General features: G+C 45.2%; 1 protein-coding gene across 1 annotated transcript in view; it reads left to right on the top strand.

Moving 5' to 3' along the window:
• LOC309643771 (two pore channel protein 2-like) overlaps window positions 1-23204 on the top strand; it is a 39813-nt gene that overhangs the window by 6432 nt on the left and 10177 nt on the right. Inside the window, exons 2-10 of the mRNA XM_082426787.1 lie at window positions 1277-1365; window positions 2356-2470; window positions 4790-4918; window positions 9263-9379; window positions 9712-9830; window positions 10036-10137; window positions 11637-11763; window positions 14949-15150; window positions 22194-22338. Of these exons, the coding sequence (XP_082282913.1) occupies window positions 1277-1365; window positions 2356-2470; window positions 4790-4918; window positions 9263-9379; window positions 9712-9830; window positions 10036-10137; window positions 11637-11763; window positions 14949-15150; window positions 22194-22338 (1145 nt within the window). The remainder of the gene's footprint in view (window positions 1-1276; window positions 1366-2355; window positions 2471-4789; window positions 4919-9262; window positions 9380-9711; window positions 9831-10035; window positions 10138-11636; window positions 11764-14948; window positions 15151-22193; window positions 22339-23204) is intronic.

The raw sequence follows: 23204 nt of genomic DNA on the forward strand, positions 1-23204 counted from the left end.
TCTACTATGGGTGTTTGATATGAAAATTAAATATAAAATTTAGAATCTTTTGACCTCTCCGAATACTTCATGCATTTTCAAAATTAACGTTCTTGACCAGTAAGAGATTTCCATACCAGTCCAGGCAGGAAGATGTCCTCTATTTTGAGGAGGTAACTCCGGTAATCAGTTGGATAATCAGGTTGTGTTTCCTTCTGAAGTACATAAGGAGGTCTAAATAGCCAGTCTGTTTGTATGTATTCTTTATCTAATTTATACAGAATCAGAAGTGTGAGCCATCACCAATGGGGCTCAGCTGTACAGGTCATGGACAAATTAAACTAAATCTCAAGATGCCCCTTTGGTTGATTGGATGTTATCAACCATTTAAAATCATATTAATGTTGGTGAGAAGCAGGAAAACATGTATATTCATGTACTATTTTGAGGCATATAAAATGCGTAACTTTGGGGTAGACAATTTGGTCGTACCTATCAAAATAGAAAATGACATACCTTCCATCCACAAGTTATACTCTATCCTACAGAGACACTCCTATGGTACAAAAGTACGTGTGTGTAATAAATATATATTAAAATATTCAATATAATTGTGTTCAAAATATATTGCAAAAGGGAAACTACCTAAAGGAAGAGGCATTTGTTAAAAAGAATGGGTTAGATCTATAAGTATTGTCATGAAAAAAAAGTCCAGAATATATTGAGTGAAAAAATAAGCTTTGTGTCGTATGAAAACAATTTTATTCTTTTAAAATTATGTGTATGTATAGAATGAGGTCATACCTTGAGAAGGAGTTAAGTTCAAAAATTGTCAAGAAAGGCAATAATTGACTTGTCAAAATTAAATTTGAAAATCCCTCTAACCAACTATCAAGTAGCCTAAATATAATTTTATGTTTATATATATGTGTGTGTGTATATATATGTTTGTGTACATAATCCTATATATGTATGTATAAATACACCATTTAAGTACATCTGTATATACTGTTCAGTGCTTTCTTGTTTTCGTTTCCTCCTCTGAGAACCTACATTTAAATTCAGAAAAGTTAAGCATGCCTGTGCCTCAGCCCCACTGCAGGATTCTCATTGCTCAGGAAAACATCTGGAGGTGAACATACAGTACCATTAATGCTGGTTCTGTCTGGCGAGAGTGGGGCCCAGGGGAGAGGTGAAGAGGAGTTTCCTTTTATACTCAATAAGTACTTATAAACGAAAAAGTAAAGTATCCTTTCCGACTCTGACTGTTGTTCTCCCCTTACTTTCTCCCAATGAGGATCAGGACCTTCTCCTGGCAGCTGCCTATGTTTCTGACGCTCAGTACAACAGAAACGTTCCATTTGAAACATCCCCTCAGGCTGTCAGGTAATTAAAGTGTTAAACTATCACCTAGAATCACCTCTCCTTTAGCACTTCATATTCTTGAAGTTGAACCCAAACTGAAGGCACTGTTTCCACAAATATTTTGAGAAGTATATATGGTATGGCACACAGAGTTGGGTAAATCCTATCCCTTTTTTTTTTTTTAGTTCTAATGGCATGGTACCTCACAGGTAGGGACGCATTCAACAGATATACTAAGAACAGATAAATGAGTAAATAACACCCAGGACAGGAGATAAAGCATCCAAATTAAAAACATGTCATCATCTTTCCCTCCTAGATATAGTTGTCCTCTTAGAGGCGCCTAAATGAAAAGAAAACTTGTCCTTTTCCTTTCTGTTGCCTTTTGATGCGACTTACACGTTTGTTCTTTTCATGGGAATTCAGCTTTTTCTCCCTAACCCCCTAGGGGTTGAACTAAAACCAAAGATATGGCTCAGGATAAGAAAAAAAAAAATTCTTTCATCAGCACTGAGTGTCAGTGCCTGAAAGGCAGCAGTGAATACCTCATGCCTGGATGCTGGGGGACTGTCCCCCTGATGGGAAGAGACCCGTGTGACCACGAGATCTCTCTGAGTCCACCATGCCCTGATGGGCTGATGCACATTAGAAATCGGTTAGGCTCCTGTGCCACGTAGTAACAGGTCACTCTAATGAGGGTTTGTTCTGCATCAGTCCTCTAAAAGTACATCCTAGGGTCACCACCACCCCATGGGGAGGGTGCTAATCCTAGCTTGAGACTGTTAAGAGAATGTGCTTTGAGATATGATAATATCCCTGATTTTTTCTGTTAGCGTTTTATAGTGTGCGCTCAATGAAATGCTACCCCTCACTCTCTAGAATTGAAAGGAAAGGTGGCCAGAGAGGGGACTTTGTATTTTACATTCCACTACTCTTCTTCTGATGGGATTTGGGGGTGCTGTTTAACTCCTGCTCATTGTTTATAAACTTCTTTATTCTTCTCTGCTCCAGACTTTACCATTTCTATAACCACTGGACAATGCGGGCAGCCACTTACTTCTTCATTTGGGTGGACCTCGCTCTTGCCCTCTTTGAGGAACCGGCCTTGTTCCCGCTCCCTTTCTTGGTAAGCATTCAACACAGAATGGCTAACCAGACTTTGTCAGAGATGAGTTGGGTCCCATGCCTCTTCCTTTTTTTTCCCCTCAGATTTCAATAAGTATGGATTTGGTTTTATTTTTCTTGCTGGAGGGGTTGGAGGAATTCTGCCTACTCGCTGAGCTGATGCTTTCATCAGTAGGCATTGGAAAGGGAGTGGCAGTTTTTGGTCTCCTGTGCCTACAGGGACGAACTGGACAGACAAATGATGTTTTAAAAGCGTATTTATTTAATGCCGAGTAGACAATGTCATAATATAGTGTAATATATGACTTGTACTTGCCACATTTCCAGCTTTTTTCATAGTCATAAATCATTATTGATAGGTGCTTTTAAGTAATACATCAAATTACCCAGCTACTCCAGATGAGTCTAAGTAATAAATTGATGACCTGCTCACATTAATTCTTGACTCGACACGGCTCTTGCCTCTCAGAGTAGGCAAGAGACTGTATAACTTGCAGAGCCTAAAATATTACTGTCTGGTCCTTTGACAGAGAGAGTTCCTTGACCCTTTGCGTTAAAGAACAGCCTTTTATTATCTCCCATGATTCTGCAGGTGGCTGGGCTCAGGCGGGCAGATTTTCATGTTGGCTAGGGTGCTAGATCTCTGGCTGGCAGCTGGGAGCTCACCTGGCTGGAGCTGTGGACCAGAGTGCCCCTGCTCCCCTCCACACGGCCACTCCACATGCTCTGGGCTTCTCCCAATGGGTGGGTGGGGTCCAAGAAGGAACATCCCAGGGAGCAAGCACCACCCACCTCCTCACACACCACACTTGCTGATGTCCCAAAGCCAAAGCCCATCACATGCCCGAGCCCTGAGTCAACAGGGGAGGACACTGCACAAGGGGGTGAAAACCAGAAGCGTGGTTCTTTGGGGGCTCAAAGTTGGCGGTCTTCCACACATCCGTTTGATGAGGATGTCCCGATTAATGAAGCCTCTGGGTAGAAAACTTTTAGCCCAGTGACTTTCGAAACAAACACCAAGTTGATGAAGCAGCGCTGTGCATTCACAAGCCTGGACAGGGTCGGTCCCCCTACCGCCCCCCCTGCCCTCCCCACGGCACTGGCCGAGGCGAGAGGCCCACAGGGTCTCTTCTCAGCCCATGGCCTCCCTGTGGGTCCTCGCCTTTCTGTTTGTTATCGGTCACATGCAGCGTGGGCTTGGCTGCCTGAGTTCCAGAGTGTCCCTTCAGCCAGTGTTTGTACTTCAAGCCTCTAAAATCCAATGCATTATGGGGGGGAGCTTTGGCCAGATTCAGCATTACCAAGAACATCTTATCTTGAGCAAGGGTGTCCTGGGATTGCTCCAGGCCCTTTTGCAAGCCTGGCCTTGACAGTGAGTCTTTATAGCCCCTGAAAGGTGAACAGGCTGAGAGCTAGAAAGTTTGAAGGGGCTGCAGCCCATATCGGAGCCCAGGCCTCATGAGGGCCGGGGTGGGGATGGGGGAATTGTGCCACCTGCTGCTTTCAGGGCCCAGACCCAGCCCCGTCTTCCTGTCCCTTAGGAAGTTCATTCCCTCCACCCTCACCCCAGACCTTTCCATCTTCCTAGCCTGAGCCAAACCGTCCCTTTCCCCATCTTGTCCTACTTTGCCATCCTCCTCTCCCCATGAATGGAGGAAAGTGCCCTTGTTCAGGAGGATTTACTGTCTCCTGGCAATGGCAGGCAAAGCATGGGCCGCACGCACAGCCTGCAAATCTAGCTGCCTGCGGGGGGTTTGGAATTGATGTCCTGGAGCCCACGGAGGAGATGGTCAGGACTTTGCAGTGGGCCCAGGGGTCTCCGTTCTCTCCTCTAACCAACCAAATACAGGCAGTGGCACAGCAGTGGCGGCGATGTCTAAGGAACGACCTGGCATTTCGAAACACATCTTCGGAGCGTTATTATTAGAGAAACTGAACTTCTAGGTGTCTATTCTGAGTATGAATGTGGGGAATTTGAGAGCATAGTGGTTGCCCCTGCTTCTGCCATCCCTGACCCCCCCCCCCATTTTCTGAGGAAATGCCTGCCGGGGGTCCTCTGCTTGCTGATTCAGCCCCCGCCCCAAGGAAGCCCTGCCAGCTGGGTCATGGGATTTGTGGTTCAGGGGCAGGTTTCCCCTTAAGAAAAAGAAACCATTCCAACCAGCAAGGAATTTTGCTGCAACTTTCAGTAAAATTAAGGGACATTGCTAATGCTCACAGGGTGGTGTCAGGGGGGGGTCGGAGGTCAGGGTGGTAAGAGAGAATTAAGCCATGCCTCTGAGCGGCAGGGCGCTGGCTCCCTCTCTCTCTTCTATCACAGGCTACCTCGATAGCAGAAGTACTCTGTCTGACTGCATTCTTTGGGAGACTTGTACACTTTGCGAAAGTCACTCCTCAGATGGTTTTCTGGAAGGATACGAAAAACATCTGCATCATGGTAACCATAGTGGTGAGTGTTCATGACGGTGCCTTTGAGAGTTTGTGGTCAAAGGTAGAAACTATGAAGAGAAAACTATGAAGAGAAACTCAGTAGGTTTGGGTTGGTTCAAGAAATAATGACAGGGCTTCCCTGGAGGCCCAGTGGTTAAGAATCCGCCTGCCAATGCAGGGGACACGGGTTCGAGCCCTTGCTTGGGAAGATCCCACACGCCACGGAGCAACTAAGCCCGTGCACCACAACTACTGAAGCCCGGGCGCCTAGAGCCCATGCTCTGCAACAAGAGAAGCCACCGCAGTGAGAAGCCCATGCACCACAATTAAGAGTAGCCCCCACTCACCGCAACTAGAGAAAGCCCGCGCACAGCAGCAAAGACTCAATGCAGCCAAAAATAAATAAATAAATTAAAAAAGAAAAAGAAATAATGACAATGTTTGTACAGCAAACACCATCAGCACAACTGCCAGCAGATCACAATGACTGAAGCACAAATTGGGCAAAATATGACAGTGTGACTATTTAACATATCAAGAGCACTTCCAAATTAAAGAAAAAAGAGACAGAAGCTGCAATAAAAAATGTGCTCAAAATCGGTGAAGGCATCTCATAAATGAAGAAGTAAATAATAGCAGATATGAAAAAATGTTTAACTTTAAGAACTACATATGAAAGCAGCAATAAAATACCGTGTGTTTGCCTATAAAACAATGTTAGCAAGATTGAAAACAGAACCCGTCACACTCTACTTGAGGGAGGAATAAGCTGTCTTTCTGGAAGGCTGGTTGGCAGTTCTTTTCGTAAAGCCTTAGGTATGCATGTGCTTGCTCCCAGATTTCCAATCCTGGGACTTGATCTTTAGGAAAAAAGGATGTGTTCAAAGATTTAGCCACAAGATTGGTCATGGCTGAGTTGTTCATAGTACTGAAAAATTGGAAACAACTGGATTTCCTGACAATAGGAAATAAATAAAACATGGTACACCCACATCCGTTAAAATGGCCTTAAATGCACTTACGTGTCTATTCTCAAGGAGAGATTCTTATGGTCCATTAAGCCAAAAGAGCAGGTTACAATACAGTTGGAGCACATTGTTGTTAAAAGAAAAGAGGAAGGAGTGTTAGAGATCCATAGAAAAATCTGGAAGGACATATGCTAAGAGGTTATGCCAAGTGAGGCAGGGTAATGTGCTCTGAAATGCTGTGATGAGAGAGGGGTCCGGGCAGTGATGAGCTGAGGGTACTTTATAATTAGCATCTCAGCACAGCAGGCAGCCTGCCCGAACCACAGTTCTTCCCAGTTAACCCCCCTCAGAGTCCTCGTCTCTGCTCTTTCTACTTGATGTTCTTTCCCTGGAGGGCCATCCATTCTCAGAGCTTCCACGAACAGCTGGTGGGTAGGGGCCCCCCAGGCTGTAGCTGATACTGGTTTCCCCTCTGAGTTTCTTCACTCTGTGGCCACCTACTTGTTGTTTCTCCATCAGTGTTTCAACTCAAACTCAAAGGGACCAAACCCACCCTTTTCATCCCACGACTCCCATAGCTGTTTTTCATTGGTCTGTGGTGCTTTATCTCCCATCACTCACTCCAAGTCCTCCTTGTCAGGATTCCCTCCGTTCTCTCTCCTCCTCGTCCTCCCCAAACCCCCTCAGGATGCCTCTTGCACCGTTTCCCCCTCTCCCCACTGGGACCACTGCCGTGGTCTGATGTGGCCACGCGTTATCTCTCTGCTGCACGCCATTCTGTTCCCACGGTGTGGTCCAGAGCCCTGTCTCCCCTTTCAGGAACTGCCATACTCACCTCAACCTCAGATCCTTGATACATGCATTTGAGATGCCACTGCTGGGTTAATTCTCCGAAGCACACCTCAGATCACGACCCTCCCTTGCTCAGAACAACTCTGTGAGCCCCACAGACTGTTGAGCCCTCCAACCCACCCATCCTGCAAACGTGCCTCACGTGGTCCCCCCACTCCAGCCGCCCGAGCTGCCTACTGCCCCGCATGCTCTTCCTCCGCGTGCAGTGTCTCTTGGGCCTAGAATGTCCACTGTCTTTTCTCGCCCTTTCTCTATTTTTTTCGACTTCCCTTCACACGTCTGCTGAACGCTCAGAATACACAGAGTATCTGTCTGGTCTTATTTTTTAGAAGTATCTTCACTTTCTATTATTAAAAAACGAATGCAAGAACACTCAATCTGGGATAAGACCTGTGACCACAGCTTGGGTTCAGTCCAGAAAACAGTGTTACCGTCAGGAAGGTGGAGAATGAGATGGGTGGGAAAACTGTAAAAAAAAAAAAAAAGTGTGGGGAGAGGTTATTTTTGGAAGAAAGAGAAATCCAAACAATAGAGTATATAAAATAGAAAAAGGCACCCCTGCTCTTCTTCCGGGAGAGCAGGCACCTCTTTTGTGGCCCTTTTTGCTACGTGGCCCCCTCCTAGGACAGGGTCGGAGGTCCCTCCTCATCTCCTAAGACGCCCAGCGTGCAGCCTAGAATATGATGGGCTCACACGCGCTTTTCAAGCCCAAGTCCTAAGTCCGGTCAGCGTGCTCCCTGCTTCAGATCGTTCAGCGGCTTCCCATATCCCATCAGAAAAAAGCCAAAGTCCTCGTCGTGGCTGAAGCTCTGTGTCCCTCCCCACGCCCATGTCTCCCTCCTCGCAGTGCTGTTTGGTTGCCCCTCCCTGCACGCCCTCAGCCCCTCGCCTCACCTAGGTTTTCTCCGGAGCAGGTCCCGCCACCTGCCAAAGAGCATACTTGACATCAGTGCTGCTATTTCCTGCCGGAGGATGCACCCCTGAGGGCAGGCACTCTCTAGCTAGCTCTCTGCTCTCTCTCTGGAGCTAGAACAATACCCTGCACGTAAGAGGCGCTCCGTAAAGGTGTATGGAGTGAACTGGATGAGGAGACACGGTTGCCCCGTCCAGATCTGTCCTGCATCTGTTACCGGGGGGCGGGGGGTGTCTCACTCCTTTGCCTCCATCACCCTTATTTGAAAGACTTTCTGGATTCCCCAGGCCCTGGGAATAAGACTTAGCTTTTTTAGCCTGGCCCTCAAAGCCACCTGCCCTCGGTCTGGGGTCTGGTCACTTCCTGCTCTCCTCTGCCCCCACCCCCAGGACCCTCTGCTTCCCGAGAGTCCCTTTACTGTGTCTGCCTGCCATGGCTCTTGACCTCTCTGAGTTTTAGCCTTTTAAAGTTTTTTTTTTTTTTAATTAATTTATTTATTTATTTATTTTTGGCTGTGTTGGGTCTTCGTTTCTGTGCGAGGGCTTTCTCCAGTTGCGGCGAGCGGGGACCACTCTTCATCGCGGTGCGCGGGCCTCTCACTATCGCGGCCTCTCTTATTGCGGAGCAGAGGCTCCAGACGCTCAGGCTCAGTAGTTGTGGCTCACGGGCCCAGTTGCTCCGTGGCATGTGGGATCTTCCCAGACCAGGGCTCGAACCCGTGTCCCCTGCATTGGCAGGCAGATTCTCAACCACTGCACCACCAGGGAAGCCCCCTTTTAAAGTTTTGTCTTTGCTTTAAGATTACGTCAGGGACTGCCTTCTCCGGGAAGCCTCCTCAGATACCATAAGCCTTGGTGATCTGTCCATCCATGCTGCCCGGGGACAGTCACCCTGGTTCCCTCCAGTGGGCACCCAGTGCAGCAGCGTCTTTCTGTGTCTCTCCATCCTCTCTCTCCCCCGCGTTGGCTCTCTCTCGATCCTCTATGCCTTGCCACCAAAGGGACTGAGCTAACACTTTTGATGACGGTAGATTATTCTTTTCTAACTTGTATTTTTCTAAACTGCACTGGGTCCTCCTTCTTTTGCCTGTCCTCAGGATCACAAACTGACCTTAATAAGGAATGATAAAAATTTTCTGTAGTCTAGATATTTCTACCCCGTTGCTGGGCTAGAAAACCTATCTCATATGCAGAATTGAAGAAAAGTTAAAGTCAAGTACGATGTAGTGTGGGTGTGTGTAGCAGTGTGGGTATCCGCTGGGGCTCTGACGCCAGACTACCTGCGTTCCAGTCCCAGGTCTGCCCCCCGTATTGGCTGTGCGACCGGGGCCACGTGATCTCCCTCACTGTGCCTCAAGCATTTCCATCCAGGAATGGTGCCCACTTTAGGGGTGTGGTGAGATAAACGGAATAATCTATGGAAAGCTTATTAGAGGACATGGCACATAGTAAAGTCTCAAACGACAGCTGCTATTAATGTTCTATTATGAAACCAGATTATGCTGTTTATGAAACGTGCCTTTTTCCATGACGTATTGTGACCCTCCTTCTGGGTCAGTGAACATGCATCCACATGGTCACTTCCTCTGTCCTCTGGCCATACCAACACCGCTGTCCCGTGTCTCTCACAGCTGACCTTGATTGATCTGATCACCTATGGGTCCCTGGAGGCTATTAACATCCACGGAGTTCGATGGTCAAGGGCCTTGAGGCCAGTCTTCCTAATTAATTTCCCTGAAAGTCGTCAGGTAAGGATATGATTTAGGATACAAAAGGGCGTGTTTTTTTAAACTTATTTTTTACTGAAGTATAGTTGAATTACAATGTTGTGTTAATTACTGCTGTACAGCAAAGCGACTCAGTTATACACATATATATATATATATACATTCTTTTTCATATTCTTTTCCATTATGGTTTATCCCAGGATATTGAATATAGTTCCCTGTGCTCTACAGTAGGACCCTGTGGTTTATCCATTCTCGATATACCAGTTTGCATCTGCTAAGGGGGGTGTGGTTTTGTTTTTGCAGAAAATTAGCTGATTGCCCGTAAATGAAATGAAATGTTGTCTTCACAGATCCGAAGGGCTTTTCGAAGCATCCGGAACACTCTGCCCGATATCCTCTACGTCTTCCTCTTGTTCATCTTCAGCGTGTTGATATTCTCCCTCATGGCCTTGAAGCTTTTCGGGGATAGGTGAGCAGGCTGCCCTGGAAGTTTCTGCCTGAGAATTCTCCCACGTTTGAGTTCAGCCCGTTCGTGGCAGAATCGGTCACTAGATGCTATCTTCCTGGTTCAGGCACTCCAGGAGGGTTCTCGAAAGGGGAAAAGTGTGTCCAGAACCGCAGCTTCATTTATGTCCATGGGTTTTTTTCACTCTGTGTTGCTGGTTCCTTTTTAGGGGTCTCAAAACAGTGCAAGGATCGCCCTACTTCACCAACATCCTGGACATAGCATTTGAGCTCTACGTGCTGGTCACCACCGCAAACAGCCCCGATGTCATGTACGTGAGTCCCCAATTCGTGTTCACGGACATCTGTTACCGTAACAGAATTCACTTTCTTAAAAGCAGCTGTAAGAAAAAAAAAAGTGATTTTCTGTTTATTCATATTCATTGTAAAATGTTTGTATACTATTTTTTTTTCTTTTTTTTTGGCCACACGGTGTGGCATGCATTATCTTAGTTCCCTGACCAGGGATCGAACCCATGCCCCCTGCAGTGGAAGCATGGAGTCTTAACCACTGGACCACCAGGGAAGTCCCTTGTAAAATTTTTGAAGAGTGCAAAGTGTTGGCACTAACGACAGCCTACCCGCTCTACTGAAAACTAAATTTAGATGAATGTTTTAAAAAATGAAAGCAACAGGAGACATCTCTGGAGATACAACTTAAATATTTGAGCCCACTTTCTATTCTGGAATCTTCTTTGAGTCTTGAGTTGAAACGCCTAAGCCATTTTTGTAAAGGAATCATGGCTTGTTCTCCTGAGCATTGAGGTGGTTTTCTGGCTAAATGAAACAGGAAAGAAATGTAAAGATTAGTGGTTGTCACCTCTCCCCGCTCTCCCAATGCCAATTCTCCACACATGTGGACATTATTTAGGAGAAAAACATTACGGTTTTTTTCCCCCTAGTGTCCTGTATATTATGGATTTGCCTTGTTCATGGAGGTAAGATTATTTACCAGTGCTACCCTGAGTAGATAGCTCTTGGGGTTCTAGAGTGTAGATAGAATTCTAACTGCAAACGTCAACCCCATCTCCTCCCATACTGCACTGCGGGAGAGGGGCGGGCTTTCTGTTGTCTAGTTGTGTGTAGGATCATCATGTCAACTTGTTCTGGGTTCCTGCTCACTCTTGGGCCTGGCTCTGGCAAAAAGTGAGCAAGGTGAAGTTCCTGGCCCTCCTTGTGTTTTCTTGGCTCTTTCTCTCAAACCTTAGGCTGCCCCCCTCAACATCCCCTCCTGCACAAAATCCAGTTTCCATTGAAGGTGGCGTGAACATGCATCCCGATTTATGCCTTTTGTCCCGGCACCATTATTAATGGTACACCTTTCATTCTCATTGTCCCAATGTAGACAGAAAATTATCTGCTCCCCAGCAAGGCAGTCTGGTGTCCCTGAAGAGCCTTGAGTATAACTCCAAGCCATAGTTCAGATTCTTTTTGTAATTCTGGGCAAGTGGCTCTCCTTTCCGGGCTTTGATTTTCTCATTGTGAAGGAAGGGATGGGGGAATCTCCAAGGTCCTGCCTGCTTTGAAAGTTGGCACCTCTCTAAGGCTCTAAGAATTTCAGAAGGCAGTCTGGAGCGAGCTCTTTAGCACTGACGATGGTTATGGCTTTGAGGCCCCATAGCACAGTTTGGGGGGAGAGTTAGAGTGAGAGAATGTTTTCCTGTGCCTCGAGCACATGGATTGTCTATATGGGATGTCACCTACGGTCAGCCTTCTATGCACTGTGGACCCAGGGCACGGGAAACCATGAAAGATAATTATTTCCTTCTAGGATGCCTGCCTATGAGTTCAATTGGTGGTATTCTCTGTACTTTATAACCTACATCATCATCAACACCTACATCTTCATGTCCGTCTTTCTGGCCGTTGTCTACAACAATTATAGGAAGCACTTAAAGGTAACATGCATGATCTGGGGGTCAGGGTGCCGGGCTGGGTGCAGTAGCAGCGAGGCTGGCAAATGCATTTGCTAAATATTTGAATGTGTCCCTTTACCTTTTGCTTTGGTGAATCTGAAGGCTCGTTTGGTGCCTTGCTGTCCTCTGCTGGGCCAGGCGGTTCTTTGCCAGTCTACAATGGGTCTGACGGTGTGTCCCAGCCTCATGTGCAGGAAGAGGTCCTGGCTTTGCTCCTCACTTTTTTTTTTTTTAAATTTTTACTGGAGTATAGTTGATTTACAACTTTGTGTTACTTTCTGCTGTACAGCAAAGTGAATCAGTTATACATATACATATATCCACTCTTTTTAAGATTCTTTTCCCGTATAGGTCATTATAGAGTATTGAGTAGAGCTCCTTGTGCTATACAGTAGGTTCTTATTAGTTATCTATTTATATATAGTAGTGTGTATATGTCAATCCCAATCTCCCCATTTATCCCTTTCCCCTTTCCCCCCAGTAACCATAAGATTATTTTCTACATCTGTAACTCTATTTCTGTTTTATAAATAAGTTCATTTGTACCATTTTTTAACATTCCACATATAAGTGATATCATACAATATTTGTCCTGCTCTTTCTGACTTACTCCACTCAGTAGGACAATCTCTAGGTCCATCCATGTTGCTGCAAATGGCATTATTTCGTTCTTTTTTCTGGCTGAGTAACATTCCCTTGTATATATGGACCACATCTTCTTCATCCATTCTTCCTCACTCTTAATGCATCTAATAGTTCATGGCTCCTGGAAATGTTTTGTGTATCATTGGGGTTGGGGATATTCTCCAAGCTCCTTTCCCCACCTCTAACAGAAGCAAAAATACCTTAAAGCCAATAGTTTCTGCCCTGGTGCCTTCTTGTTTGATTGATGTCTGGAGAATTCCTGGAGGTGTTGCATGGGCAGAGGCTTCTGAGCGCTTGGGGTGCAGCGTGTTTTATTTCTGGAATCTGCCTGGATACCTGGGTCATCTCACCTGCGGGGCCCACTGTCACCCACCTGAGCACGCCTCTCATTGGCTGTTTTCTAGGATTGTAAAACTAATTGCACAGAGAAACATTTCATCCAAGGGTCATTTTCTTTAAGGGAAGACATAGCCTTTTGAGTTAGATCCTTTTGGTTCTGTTATGAATTTTTCTTTGCTTAGGGATGTTCCCACCACGGGGCAAGTAGAAAGTCGGGGAGAACTTAAATGTTCGCAGCTAAGGAGAAGTGGGTGGTGGGCTGAGCCTGAGATTCGGCCAACCTCACTTTGAAGGTGTCTGGCCTGTCCAGGCTCTGAGAAGTCTGCGCATTGTGAGCACCTCAGCTGCTCCCGACCCCAAGGCCAGGTCTCCCAGTGACCCTCCTCCTCTGACTTCCTCCTTCTGGGCAGAAAGAGGCATTCCCAGAGGGTCTGGTGCGCTGGACAGAACTGTTGCTGCCCCTCCCCCAAGAAGTGTTTCTTTTAGTTAACACTTCTCGAAAATTAATCTTCTGCCACATGGATCAGTCAGCAAGCGTATCTTAAATGTGTTTTTTGTGCCCAACACCAAAGTTCTGAGGAGCCAAAGGCGATGAAGACACAGCTGTACCCATTAAGAATGTAAGGTCTATAAATAATAAATGCTGGAGAGGGTGTGGAGAAAAGGGAACCCTCCTACACTGCTGGTGGGAATGTAAATTGGTGCAGCCACTATGGAGAACAGTATGGAGGTTCCTTAAAAAACTAAAAATAGAGTTACCGTATGACCCAGCAATCCCTCTCCTGGGCATATACCCAGAGAAAACTCTAATTCAAAAGGACACATGTATCCCATGATTATAGCAGCACTATTCACAATAGCCAAGACATGGAAGCAACCTAAATGTCCATCAGCAGATGAATGGGTAAAGACGATGTGGTACATATGTACAATGGAATACCACTCAGCCATAAAAGAGAATGAAATAATGCCATTTCAGCAACATGGATGGACCTAGAGACGATCATACTAAGTGAAGTAAGCCAGACAGAGAAAGATAAATATCATATGAAATCACTTACATGTGGAATCTAAAATGTGATACAAATGAACTTATTTACAAAACAGAAACAGACTCTCAGACATAGAAAACCAACTTATGATTACCGAAGGGGAAAGGGGGACAGGGATAAATTAGGAGTTTGGTATTAGCAGATACAAACTACTATATATAAAATAGATAAATGACAAGGCCCTACTGTATAGCACAGAGGACTTTATTAAATATCTTGTAATAAACTATAATGGAAAAGAATATATATATATATATGTAAAACTGAATCACTTTGCTGTACACCTGAAACTAGCACAACATTGTAAGTCAACTCTACTTCAATTTATAGAAAAGAATTTAAGGTCTAGCCATGTAATCAGCTTACAGGGAGCAGTAGGGGTGGGCATCGAGGTGGCCGATTGTAACATGAGGGGGGGGTTCTCCTTGTCTGGAAGATTCCCTGTGCACAGTCAAGCCAGATGGCAGCTCCTGGCAAACCCTCTCTGACCCTCCTGCCCTGGACCTCTTCTTTCTGACCACTTCTAGCCTAGTTTCACTTCCCTGCCTTTCTTCCCCCTCCGCTTCTCTTTCTTGATTGACTTAATGGTAGATCTGTCTTCTCCTTCTCCTGTGTCTCCCTCTCTCTCAGCAGCAAACCTGATTTCCTTCCTTTCTGGAATCTCCCTTCCTCCTGGGCGGAGCGGAGTTTGGACCTGTCTGCCTCCTGCTGCTCTGTTTCTCACCACACAGGTTATCCTTCCTGGGTTCCCTCATTTGCACTTGGTAAGCTGAGTTCTGTTTCTGCAGCTGGGGGTTAGCTACCCATCCCTGGAGCCGGGGAGGGATTTGGTACCTTGCAAATTAGCAGAACCATCGGTGACTTCTCTTTGCAGTTCCTCCTGTAGCGTGAATTCCTGAGTTGCTCTTACAAGATAGGCTGTTGTAAACCCAGGAGCAGGGGCTTTTAGAAGTTTTTGTCAGGCATGGTGAGGCCTTTACAATTGGGTATCTCCTGCTCATCTAGAAAAGATGCACATGGTCCCCAGGACACACTCAGATGAACTCTTCCATTGCCTTGAAATTTTTAAGGTGGAAAATCAAGACTTTCTTGAATCTTCCTCTTAAAAAAACATACTTCTGTTTTTTCAAGAATGAGATTCGCACACTGGCATACCTGAAGCGTCACAAAATGATAGAGGCTTTCAACATTCTGAAAGTCAAGGTGGGCACAGAGTTTGTGGTGAAGGAGGCCCAGTGGAGGCAGCTGGCCAAGGTCGTGGAGCCAGACATCAGCAGTTCCCACCTGGAGCTCCTTTTGAGGATCTCCGACGAGGGACAGAAGGGGTATGTGGGTAAGAAGCCTTGGCCGCTCAAGTTCCTCTTCCCCGTGCATCAAAAAGTGGGGTGGGGGGCTCCTGAAAGTGATGGGATGTTTGTTCATTTTCTTAAGTTTGCAACTGAGAACGTATATTGGCATTCCCCGCTGGCAGTGTCACAGTGGAATTAGGTTCCTAACGCTGTGTTCTGACAGGGGTGTCGTGGTGTGTGTTGTCAGCGTGTGATGAGCCTTCCAGAAGCCCTTCACCTTGTAACATGGTCATTCCCTTCCCAGGATTCTGCTTTAGGGAGCTCATCTAAAATATGGAAAAGGGCTGTATAAATAAACGTCTAAATTGCGTTTAGCGTTTGAAAGGTTGAAGGTCACCTAAATATTCATGTATTAGTGGTTGATAGTTACTATCAATCATGTTTAATATTGGTAGCATGCTTGCCACGCATGAGACACTGTCATGATTGTTGTGTGTTTGTGATCTTCCCCAGACTTACCGAGGTGGAGGTCTTGTTGTCCTCATTTGTCAATATGGAAACTGAGACTCAAAGAGATTTGGTCGGTTGCCCAGAGCCACACAGCTGCAGCGTGGTACAGGCCATCTGACTCCAAGGCCCCTCCCTGCTTTTTATCATTACTCTAAGCTGCCCCAAATTCTGAGGGTCACTTAACGGGAAATTTTGGTGACATTAAAAATGACTGTGAATATGAGGTAACAGTGGGGAAAGATGTGAGATGACTAAAATACACCCCAAACTGTAGGACACACACATTTCTCTAGTTTCAAGAAAAGTCTAGATGGAAACACACCCAAATGGAGTGGGAGGTCTGATAGAATGTAAATTTACGTGAGACAAGGACTCTCAAACTAGTCTAGCAGAGCCATGGGCTTTTTAGGATTCGGTGCATGTGTGAGAAGAAGGAAATGACAGTGATTCTCTGGAACTTACATGAGTGTCCAGGGAAAAGAGAACTGTGTGGCAAGACACTGTTAAATGGGTGGTGCCAGCATCTTCCAATGAGGGTGTTGGATCCAGGATGGAAGGTCAGCAGGGTTTGACAGGCGCCTTCCATTGAGCCCTGGGCACGTCCCTTCAGCCACCCAGCTCAATGGCTCAGGAGCCAGGCTTCTCAGACCCTGAAGAGATGGCTTTGGTGCCCCCGTTAGGGATTGGCGGTGATGCTCTGTGATATCCCATGTCAGGGTTAGGGTTCTGCTAACGGTGGGGGAAGGGTGGCTGGACAACCCTTGAGCACCGTGCTTCCCAAGCTCTTTGGGAAGTGCAATGAAGCTTTTAAATTTCTAGCCTGTCATGCATGCATGCAGTAAAATACAACAAAAATGAATAACTAGAAAAATGAAATTAAAAAAACATGTAAAACCCAAGTCCCAATTTTTCATTATTAGAGCCAACAGACATGAAATGATCCTGTCAATTGTTCTATAAGTTTCTAAATTTTCAGAGCTGATCTCATGGGGGTGAGCGGGGGAACACGAGGACAGGGCCAGCCGTGGCCCAGGGACCACGCACCTCCTCCAGGGAGGAGCGCTGCTCTAGGACTTGGAGGAGAGATCGGGACCTGGGCCCCCTTGGATCTCCCACTCCAAGAACTGGGGTGGGATGGTGGCCCATGTCAGTCCAGGATTCCTAGACCTCAGCCCCTCTGTTTCTGAGAATTCTCTTTTGATGATTTAATACCTCTGTTGCTTCTAGAGAATTGAGACTCTGAAGATGTTGATGAAGCTTTAGGGCTTTATAAACTGTCTCTGCGATTCCTCCTGTAGCGTGAATTGCTGGATTGCTCTTACAAGATGAGCTATTGCAAACCCAGGAGCAGGGGCTTTTAGGAGTCTTTGTCGGGCTTGGTGAGGCCTTCACACTTGGGTATCTCCTGCTCATCCAGAAAAGATACACATGGTCCCCAGGACACACTCAGATGAACAGTGTTTCTTTGTTTATAAGGTCAGTCTAACTATTGACACTTGGGTGTCATGAAGAACAACATATTAACACATGGGAACATAGCATCTTAATTTCTTTGGTAACTTCTTTGGTAATTTCCTTATGTCTTTAGGTAAATGCAAGTTATTGACTATTTATCTCAATATGCATTAGGCCAATGCCCTGAACTCAATTAGTAATTTTAGAAAATATGTTTAAGAAATCATGGGTAGTTGATTCCCTGTTGACACCAAGGATTTGTCAGAGAAGCGTGAAACGCTGGACACTGTACCCATATAGTTTAAGCGAGTTACCCTGTAGGGCCTTGTGGTTTACAATATCATGTGATTTACACAAGCCAGTTGATAAAGATTCGAGTTTTTAAATCACAACACAGTTTGAATCATGCCACTTGGTTCTGGCCTATGTTTAGGTTTAAAGACACCTAAATGTTAGCTGAGATCATGATACCAATTGACCCATAAGATAAGAGGGAGGAATGTTAGAAGTTCCCACCATTTTAGCCTCTTTAGAAAACTAAGTTTGCACGAACTAACAAGTTTTGCAAACTTGTTTGCAAAACAAGTTTGCAAAAACTCCATATTTGCACTTTGCATTTACATTGGATAAAATCAGGAAAAAGATGCGAAGCCACATTTTAAACCCTAAATCACAAAACAACTTAATTTATTAGTTTTCCTTTCCTAGGAGCATTAAATACATTTGAATTCAAATTTTAAATTATTTTAATTTGATTTATAAAGTAATTTTAGAGCAGTTTAATTTTTGATCAGAAGTCCTTAGATTTTAAGTGTGTAACCAGATCTTTAAAATGTGTCCTTTTTACCAAAAAAAAAATGAAGACTTGTTTTTTCCCCCTAATAGCCGTTTTACAACTACTAACTGCTGGTCTATTGTAAATTTGCATATCTTAAAAAAAATTTTTTTAACTAGGTAGAGACACTAAGAACATTAAATGAAGTTAGAATTCCCTGGTTCCCATCTGATTTTCTTAAGAAAATAGAATATAGAAATACTGTTTAAATGAATATTTTGTTGTTTTACATATTTTATACTTGTGGGGGCCAGACTTTATAAACTGATTTGTTAGTTCAAGTTTTTATCTGGAAGGCACCTGTGTCAAGGAGAAAATCATTTCAAGACCTAGTTTCCTTAGCATTTTAATACGTTTGTGCAAGCGGAGAGTTTGTCATAGACTTTGTTAAAAGAAAAAAGGTGATCGTTAAGCTTGAAATTCCTTTTTTTCCTCCACCCTAGTGAGTCTTTTTGTTTGTTATGTTTGTTTGGTTTATTTATTTATTTTTTTTAGGGGATAGCACATTTAAAGCATAAAGAATTTTTCCTTGATTTCTTAATTCTGGGAGGACATTTAAGTCTCCATTCAGAATTTAAGGAATGCATAGTGTTCACTTTAAAACAATTCATTTAACAATTCATTGAGAAATTGTTGCTTGTATCAGTTTGCTTGGGCTGCCATAACAAAGTCTCACACACTGGGGGGCTTAGACAACAGTAATCTATTTTCTCACAATTCTGGAGGCAGGAAGTGCAGGATCAAGGTGTTGTCTGGCAGGCCTGTGTCCTTGGCTCCTAAATGATTGTCTTCTGTGTCTTCACACCATCTTCCTTCCTTGCGTGTCTGTGTGCACATCTCCTCTTCTTATGAGGGCACCAGTCATACGGGATTAGGGCCCACCTAATGACCTCCTTTTAGTCTAATTACCTCTTCAGAGGCTCCATCTCCAAAATACAGGCACACTTAGAGGTGCTGGGAGTTAAGCCTTCAACATATGAAATTTCCGGGAACACAGGTCAGCCCGTAACTCCTGTTTTGGGGGTTCTTTCCTTAGACTGTTGCCTTCTCTAGAGCTTTCTTCTTTGGTTTACTGTCCCCCACGCCCCAGTACTACTCATCTTCGAAAGTCATATTCATATCATTAGTTTATCAAAATCTCAAACTTGAACATTTACGCCGAACGCACAGAACCGCCATGGTTCTGGTTCAGCTGCTGCCCTTTCCCCTTCACACGATGCGACTCCACCCGGTCTGAGGCTGCAAAGCCACAGCAGGACGACAGTGACAAACCTCACCTGTGCAGTACTCTTACTTTCTAATGCCCTGGGGACGTTCAACCAAAGTAGCTCTTGACCTTCTGAGCAGGTGAGAGGGGGCGAAGGAGGTCAGCAGATGCCCTTGTGACACACCCATGACCTTGGCTGCCACTGGCTGGCTCGTGACCGGAGTCCACAGGTCTGGGTCCCCCGCCCTGAGCCCTGCTCAGTTTTGCCGCCTGGGTCATGATTCTATTTGTAAATTAAATGAGCCCAGGACTCATCTAGTTTGAAAAAAGGAATCCATCCGAGTCACAGATTTTATTAGAGCTTCATGGATGTGGCAAGAAGGCGCCCGTGAACTCATGGCTTAGCAGACTTCCCCAGTATTTTATCTTTTACAAAACAGCGATGTCAATTTAAATACCGTTACCAGGGCAAACACATCTTTAGGGAAGACAGCCAATCAGATTTGTTGGCTTTTAGGGATCGCAGGTTATCTTTTATAGGAGATAGCGGTCATTTCTGATGTCTGGGTGTCCAAAGACTCCTTTGTTTAACCAACACTTTCAAAGACAGTTTTAATAACAGAAAGCCAAACAGAATTTCATGCTTCACGACGGTCTCCCCTCAGTACAGGCAGGGAGATCGCTAGTTCTGTGGACATGCTCGCTTTCCCCCTTGATCGGCAGTTATGGGCAGGTGTGGTGTCCAGGGCTAAGCACTGGGATTCTATTAGTGCCCAAAGTGTTAGACTTCAATCTAGTGTTAAACTGAGAAACATGAAACTTACAGACGTGGGAAGAAAAGGGCTGCATAGAATTATTAACAAAGAATATGGAGAATAATATGTCTACAACAAGGGTTGGTACACAATGATCCACAGGCTAAATATGGCCACTGCCTGTTTTTCTAAAGTTTTACTGGAACACAGCCATGCTTATTCATTTGTGTATTGTTTATGGCTGCTTTCATGCTATAATGGCAGAACTGAATAGTTGAAATGGAGACCATATTGTCCACAAAACCTAACTCTCTTGTCCTTTACAGAAAAAGTTTGCTGACCCCTGATCTCCAACATAAAGTACCAGATGGGTACAAATTCCTTCTTGACACAAAATTACCATGCTTTTGATTCTCTGTGTCCTTTCTTGTTCTATAGAATCTTCTGGATTAAAAGATGTGAGCCCTGTGATAGTGATGGATTCTCTGTTGGTTGAGGTTACTTGATGGCTGATGTTTTGGCTGGATTCTTGTCAGTAGGTCTCCCCAAACTCTATTTGTGGTTGTCACGTCAGTGTCTCCCTACCTTCTGATGGTGGAGCTCACGTAGCCCAGGTCCTGGATCCAAGTTATCACATCATCTAATTCTCTAAGGCTGCACTTCCCCCTCAGCGGGTGCTACACATCTTGGCTATTAAGACATGTCTATGCATTTTGCTTCTAACTCTAAAGACCCAGGAACTAAGATATCCTAAGACATATAAGAGTGTTTTTCATCCAGCTTGATGGACTCATGTTCTTTCATGTTCTTAGGACCATCTGACTCTTCAGGAAAATAGCGACGTGAATGTTTAATATCACTCAGGGTTTTGTCTGATTCAGGCTCCTCACTCAGATGAGGACACACTTCTGACGAGGCCTAGGCTTTCTCTTTGCCTGGGTGTCTGTTGATGGCAGTTTCCCATCATCTTTCTTGCATAAACCACTATGGTGGCACCTGTAGAACCACGATTCATTGTTTACTTCTGAAAACTCGAAATGGAGACCTACTCATTTCCAGACCTCTAAATGAGAAGCATTCTAGGATTAAAAAACTCCACCCCGGGACTTCCCTGGTGGTGCAGTGGTTAAGAATCTGCCTGCCAATGCAAGGGACATGGGTTCGATCCCTGGTCTGGGAAGATCCCACATGCCATGGAGCAATTAAGCCTGTGCACCGCAACTACTGAGCCTGCGTGCCACAACTACTGAAGCCTGCGTGCCTAGAGCCCATGCTCCGTGACAAGAGAAGCCACCACAATGAGAAGCCTGTGCACCGCAACGAAGCGTAGCCCCCGCTCTCTGCAACTAGAGAAAGCCCGCGCAGCAACGAAGACCCAAGGCAGCCAAAAATAAATAAATTAATTAATTAATTAAAAAAAAACAACAACTCTGCCTTCAAAAAAAAAAAATGCCCCAAAAAACTCCACCCCAGTCTTTAACAGCTGTCTCAGCTATACCTGATCTGTACCTGCAATTTATTACAGCAACTTTCTTTAAAGTTTGCAAAGCATTCAACTTGGTTTTCAAAGGAGCAGCAACACCCTATGTACAATCTGATTTCATCCGTTGATGTGACTGATATTTCTTTAAGTTGTATGTAACAGGAGGTTCACGCCTAAACAGATTTGAGAACCAGCCCAGTGGACTCGTGGTCAGCATCCTGGTGAGGGAGAGGCGCATGGGGTGATGGAGAATAGCCTGCTGGCTCCGGGCATTCAGCAGGTCAAGGGCATCACCTCCGCAGTTGGGTGGGTCCCGGCCGGTCAAGAAAGTGCCCACTGTACTTTGGCCCGGGGTGATGGGCCAACTTGTTATAGAGGCTGTTGCTTTGAGTGAGTCCCTGAGAAGGGGCAGAGAGGGAGGGTAGGCAGAGAAGAACATAGGGGTTCAAGGGGAAGGGTATGGATTATACCTACCTTGGAGGCTTCGTGAGAAGGAAGGGGAGGTTGGGTTGAGCCTGGAAAGGTAGGTCAGGCAGACATTGAAAGCAGTGATGGCTGAGTGAGGAGGGAAGTGAGGTGGAAGGCAGGGAGTGAGGCGGTGGCGTCTGTGAACTAGCAAAGTCACATGCGTGGGTTGGCTGCCTTGGGCTGGCTTGGGGCTGAGTGAAGACAAGCAGGAGGCTGTGCCACCCACTGGCCCCTTGGCCTTGGGCCTTCGTCCTTTGAGGCTTCACATCTTCACCTGTGAAACGCAGATCCAAGAGTCCGTGCTGGCTTTGTTTCACCCGTTGAACCTTAGTGTCACAGCAGCCATGTATTTGGGGGCCCTTTTTTCATTGCAGACAAAACGAACTTTCTACGCTTGGCTGACCTCCTCAACATCCAGGTGGTCACCATCAACATCAAGAGACACCCGCTGGAATCCTGGATGCCTCGGGTATACCAGTCGTTCCCAAGCCTCTTGGTTCAGAAGATGGTTCGGCACAGGCAAGTGAGACGGGGCCGGTTTTCACCCAAGTTGCTTTGAAAATCGAGGAATCTGTTGATGCTGTCTGGACTGAATGCGTTTCATCCCTGAAGCTATAAATCATTCCCTTGCTCACTGCTTCTGGTTTCTTGGGAAGGCATGGAAATGGTTCTGGACATGCGATGTTTAACCTTAGCCAGAGGACAGGTTTCTAGATTATGCTTCCTTCTTTGGGGTTGTTTTTTTTTTTTTTTTTTAATGCTCAAGGGCCACAGACTGGCTGTGCTTTCTGAGCCAGGGAAGCTGACCTCTCTCTGATTTCAGGAAGTTCCTGCCCCATCAGAGTCATTAGGAAGTTGATGTCAAATATGGCATTTTGACTCTGTAAAGTATCTGGTAAGAAGACATGAGTTAGAGTTACTGGAATGACTGTTAAGAATGCCAATTAATTGTTTTATTCCCAAGTAGATGGACTCCAGAAGAGTCCTTTATCCCGGTTGGAGAGTTTATTTTTACTATGTGTGGCCTGGAACACCCCTATCAGCAGAGGCTCCCCTCTTGCCTTCTTTGAATTTAATGTTTCATGAAAGTGAATGGTTCACTTGGGAGATTGGGATTGACATGTATACACTGATGTGTATAAAATGGATGACTAATAAGAACCTGCTGCATAAAAAAATAAATAAAAATAAAATTCAAAAATTCAAAAAAAAAAAAAAGTGAATGGTTCAGAAGTCCTTGAAAGTAGCCCAGCCTATGGTGTAGGTAAATATCCCTTTTAGCTCCCATATTTTATATTTACGAAGGCCCTTTATGTAGAGGCTCCTTTCCATTCATCTCAATATTGAACTACTGATGTGTTTCACACAGTGGATGTTTGTGAATC

This window comes from Balaenoptera physalus (assembly GCF_965194825.1).
Source record: "Balaenoptera physalus genome assembly, chromosome: 15".
In the NCBI taxonomy this organism is placed as follows: Eukaryota; Metazoa; Chordata; class Mammalia; order Artiodactyla; family Balaenopteridae; genus Balaenoptera; species Balaenoptera physalus.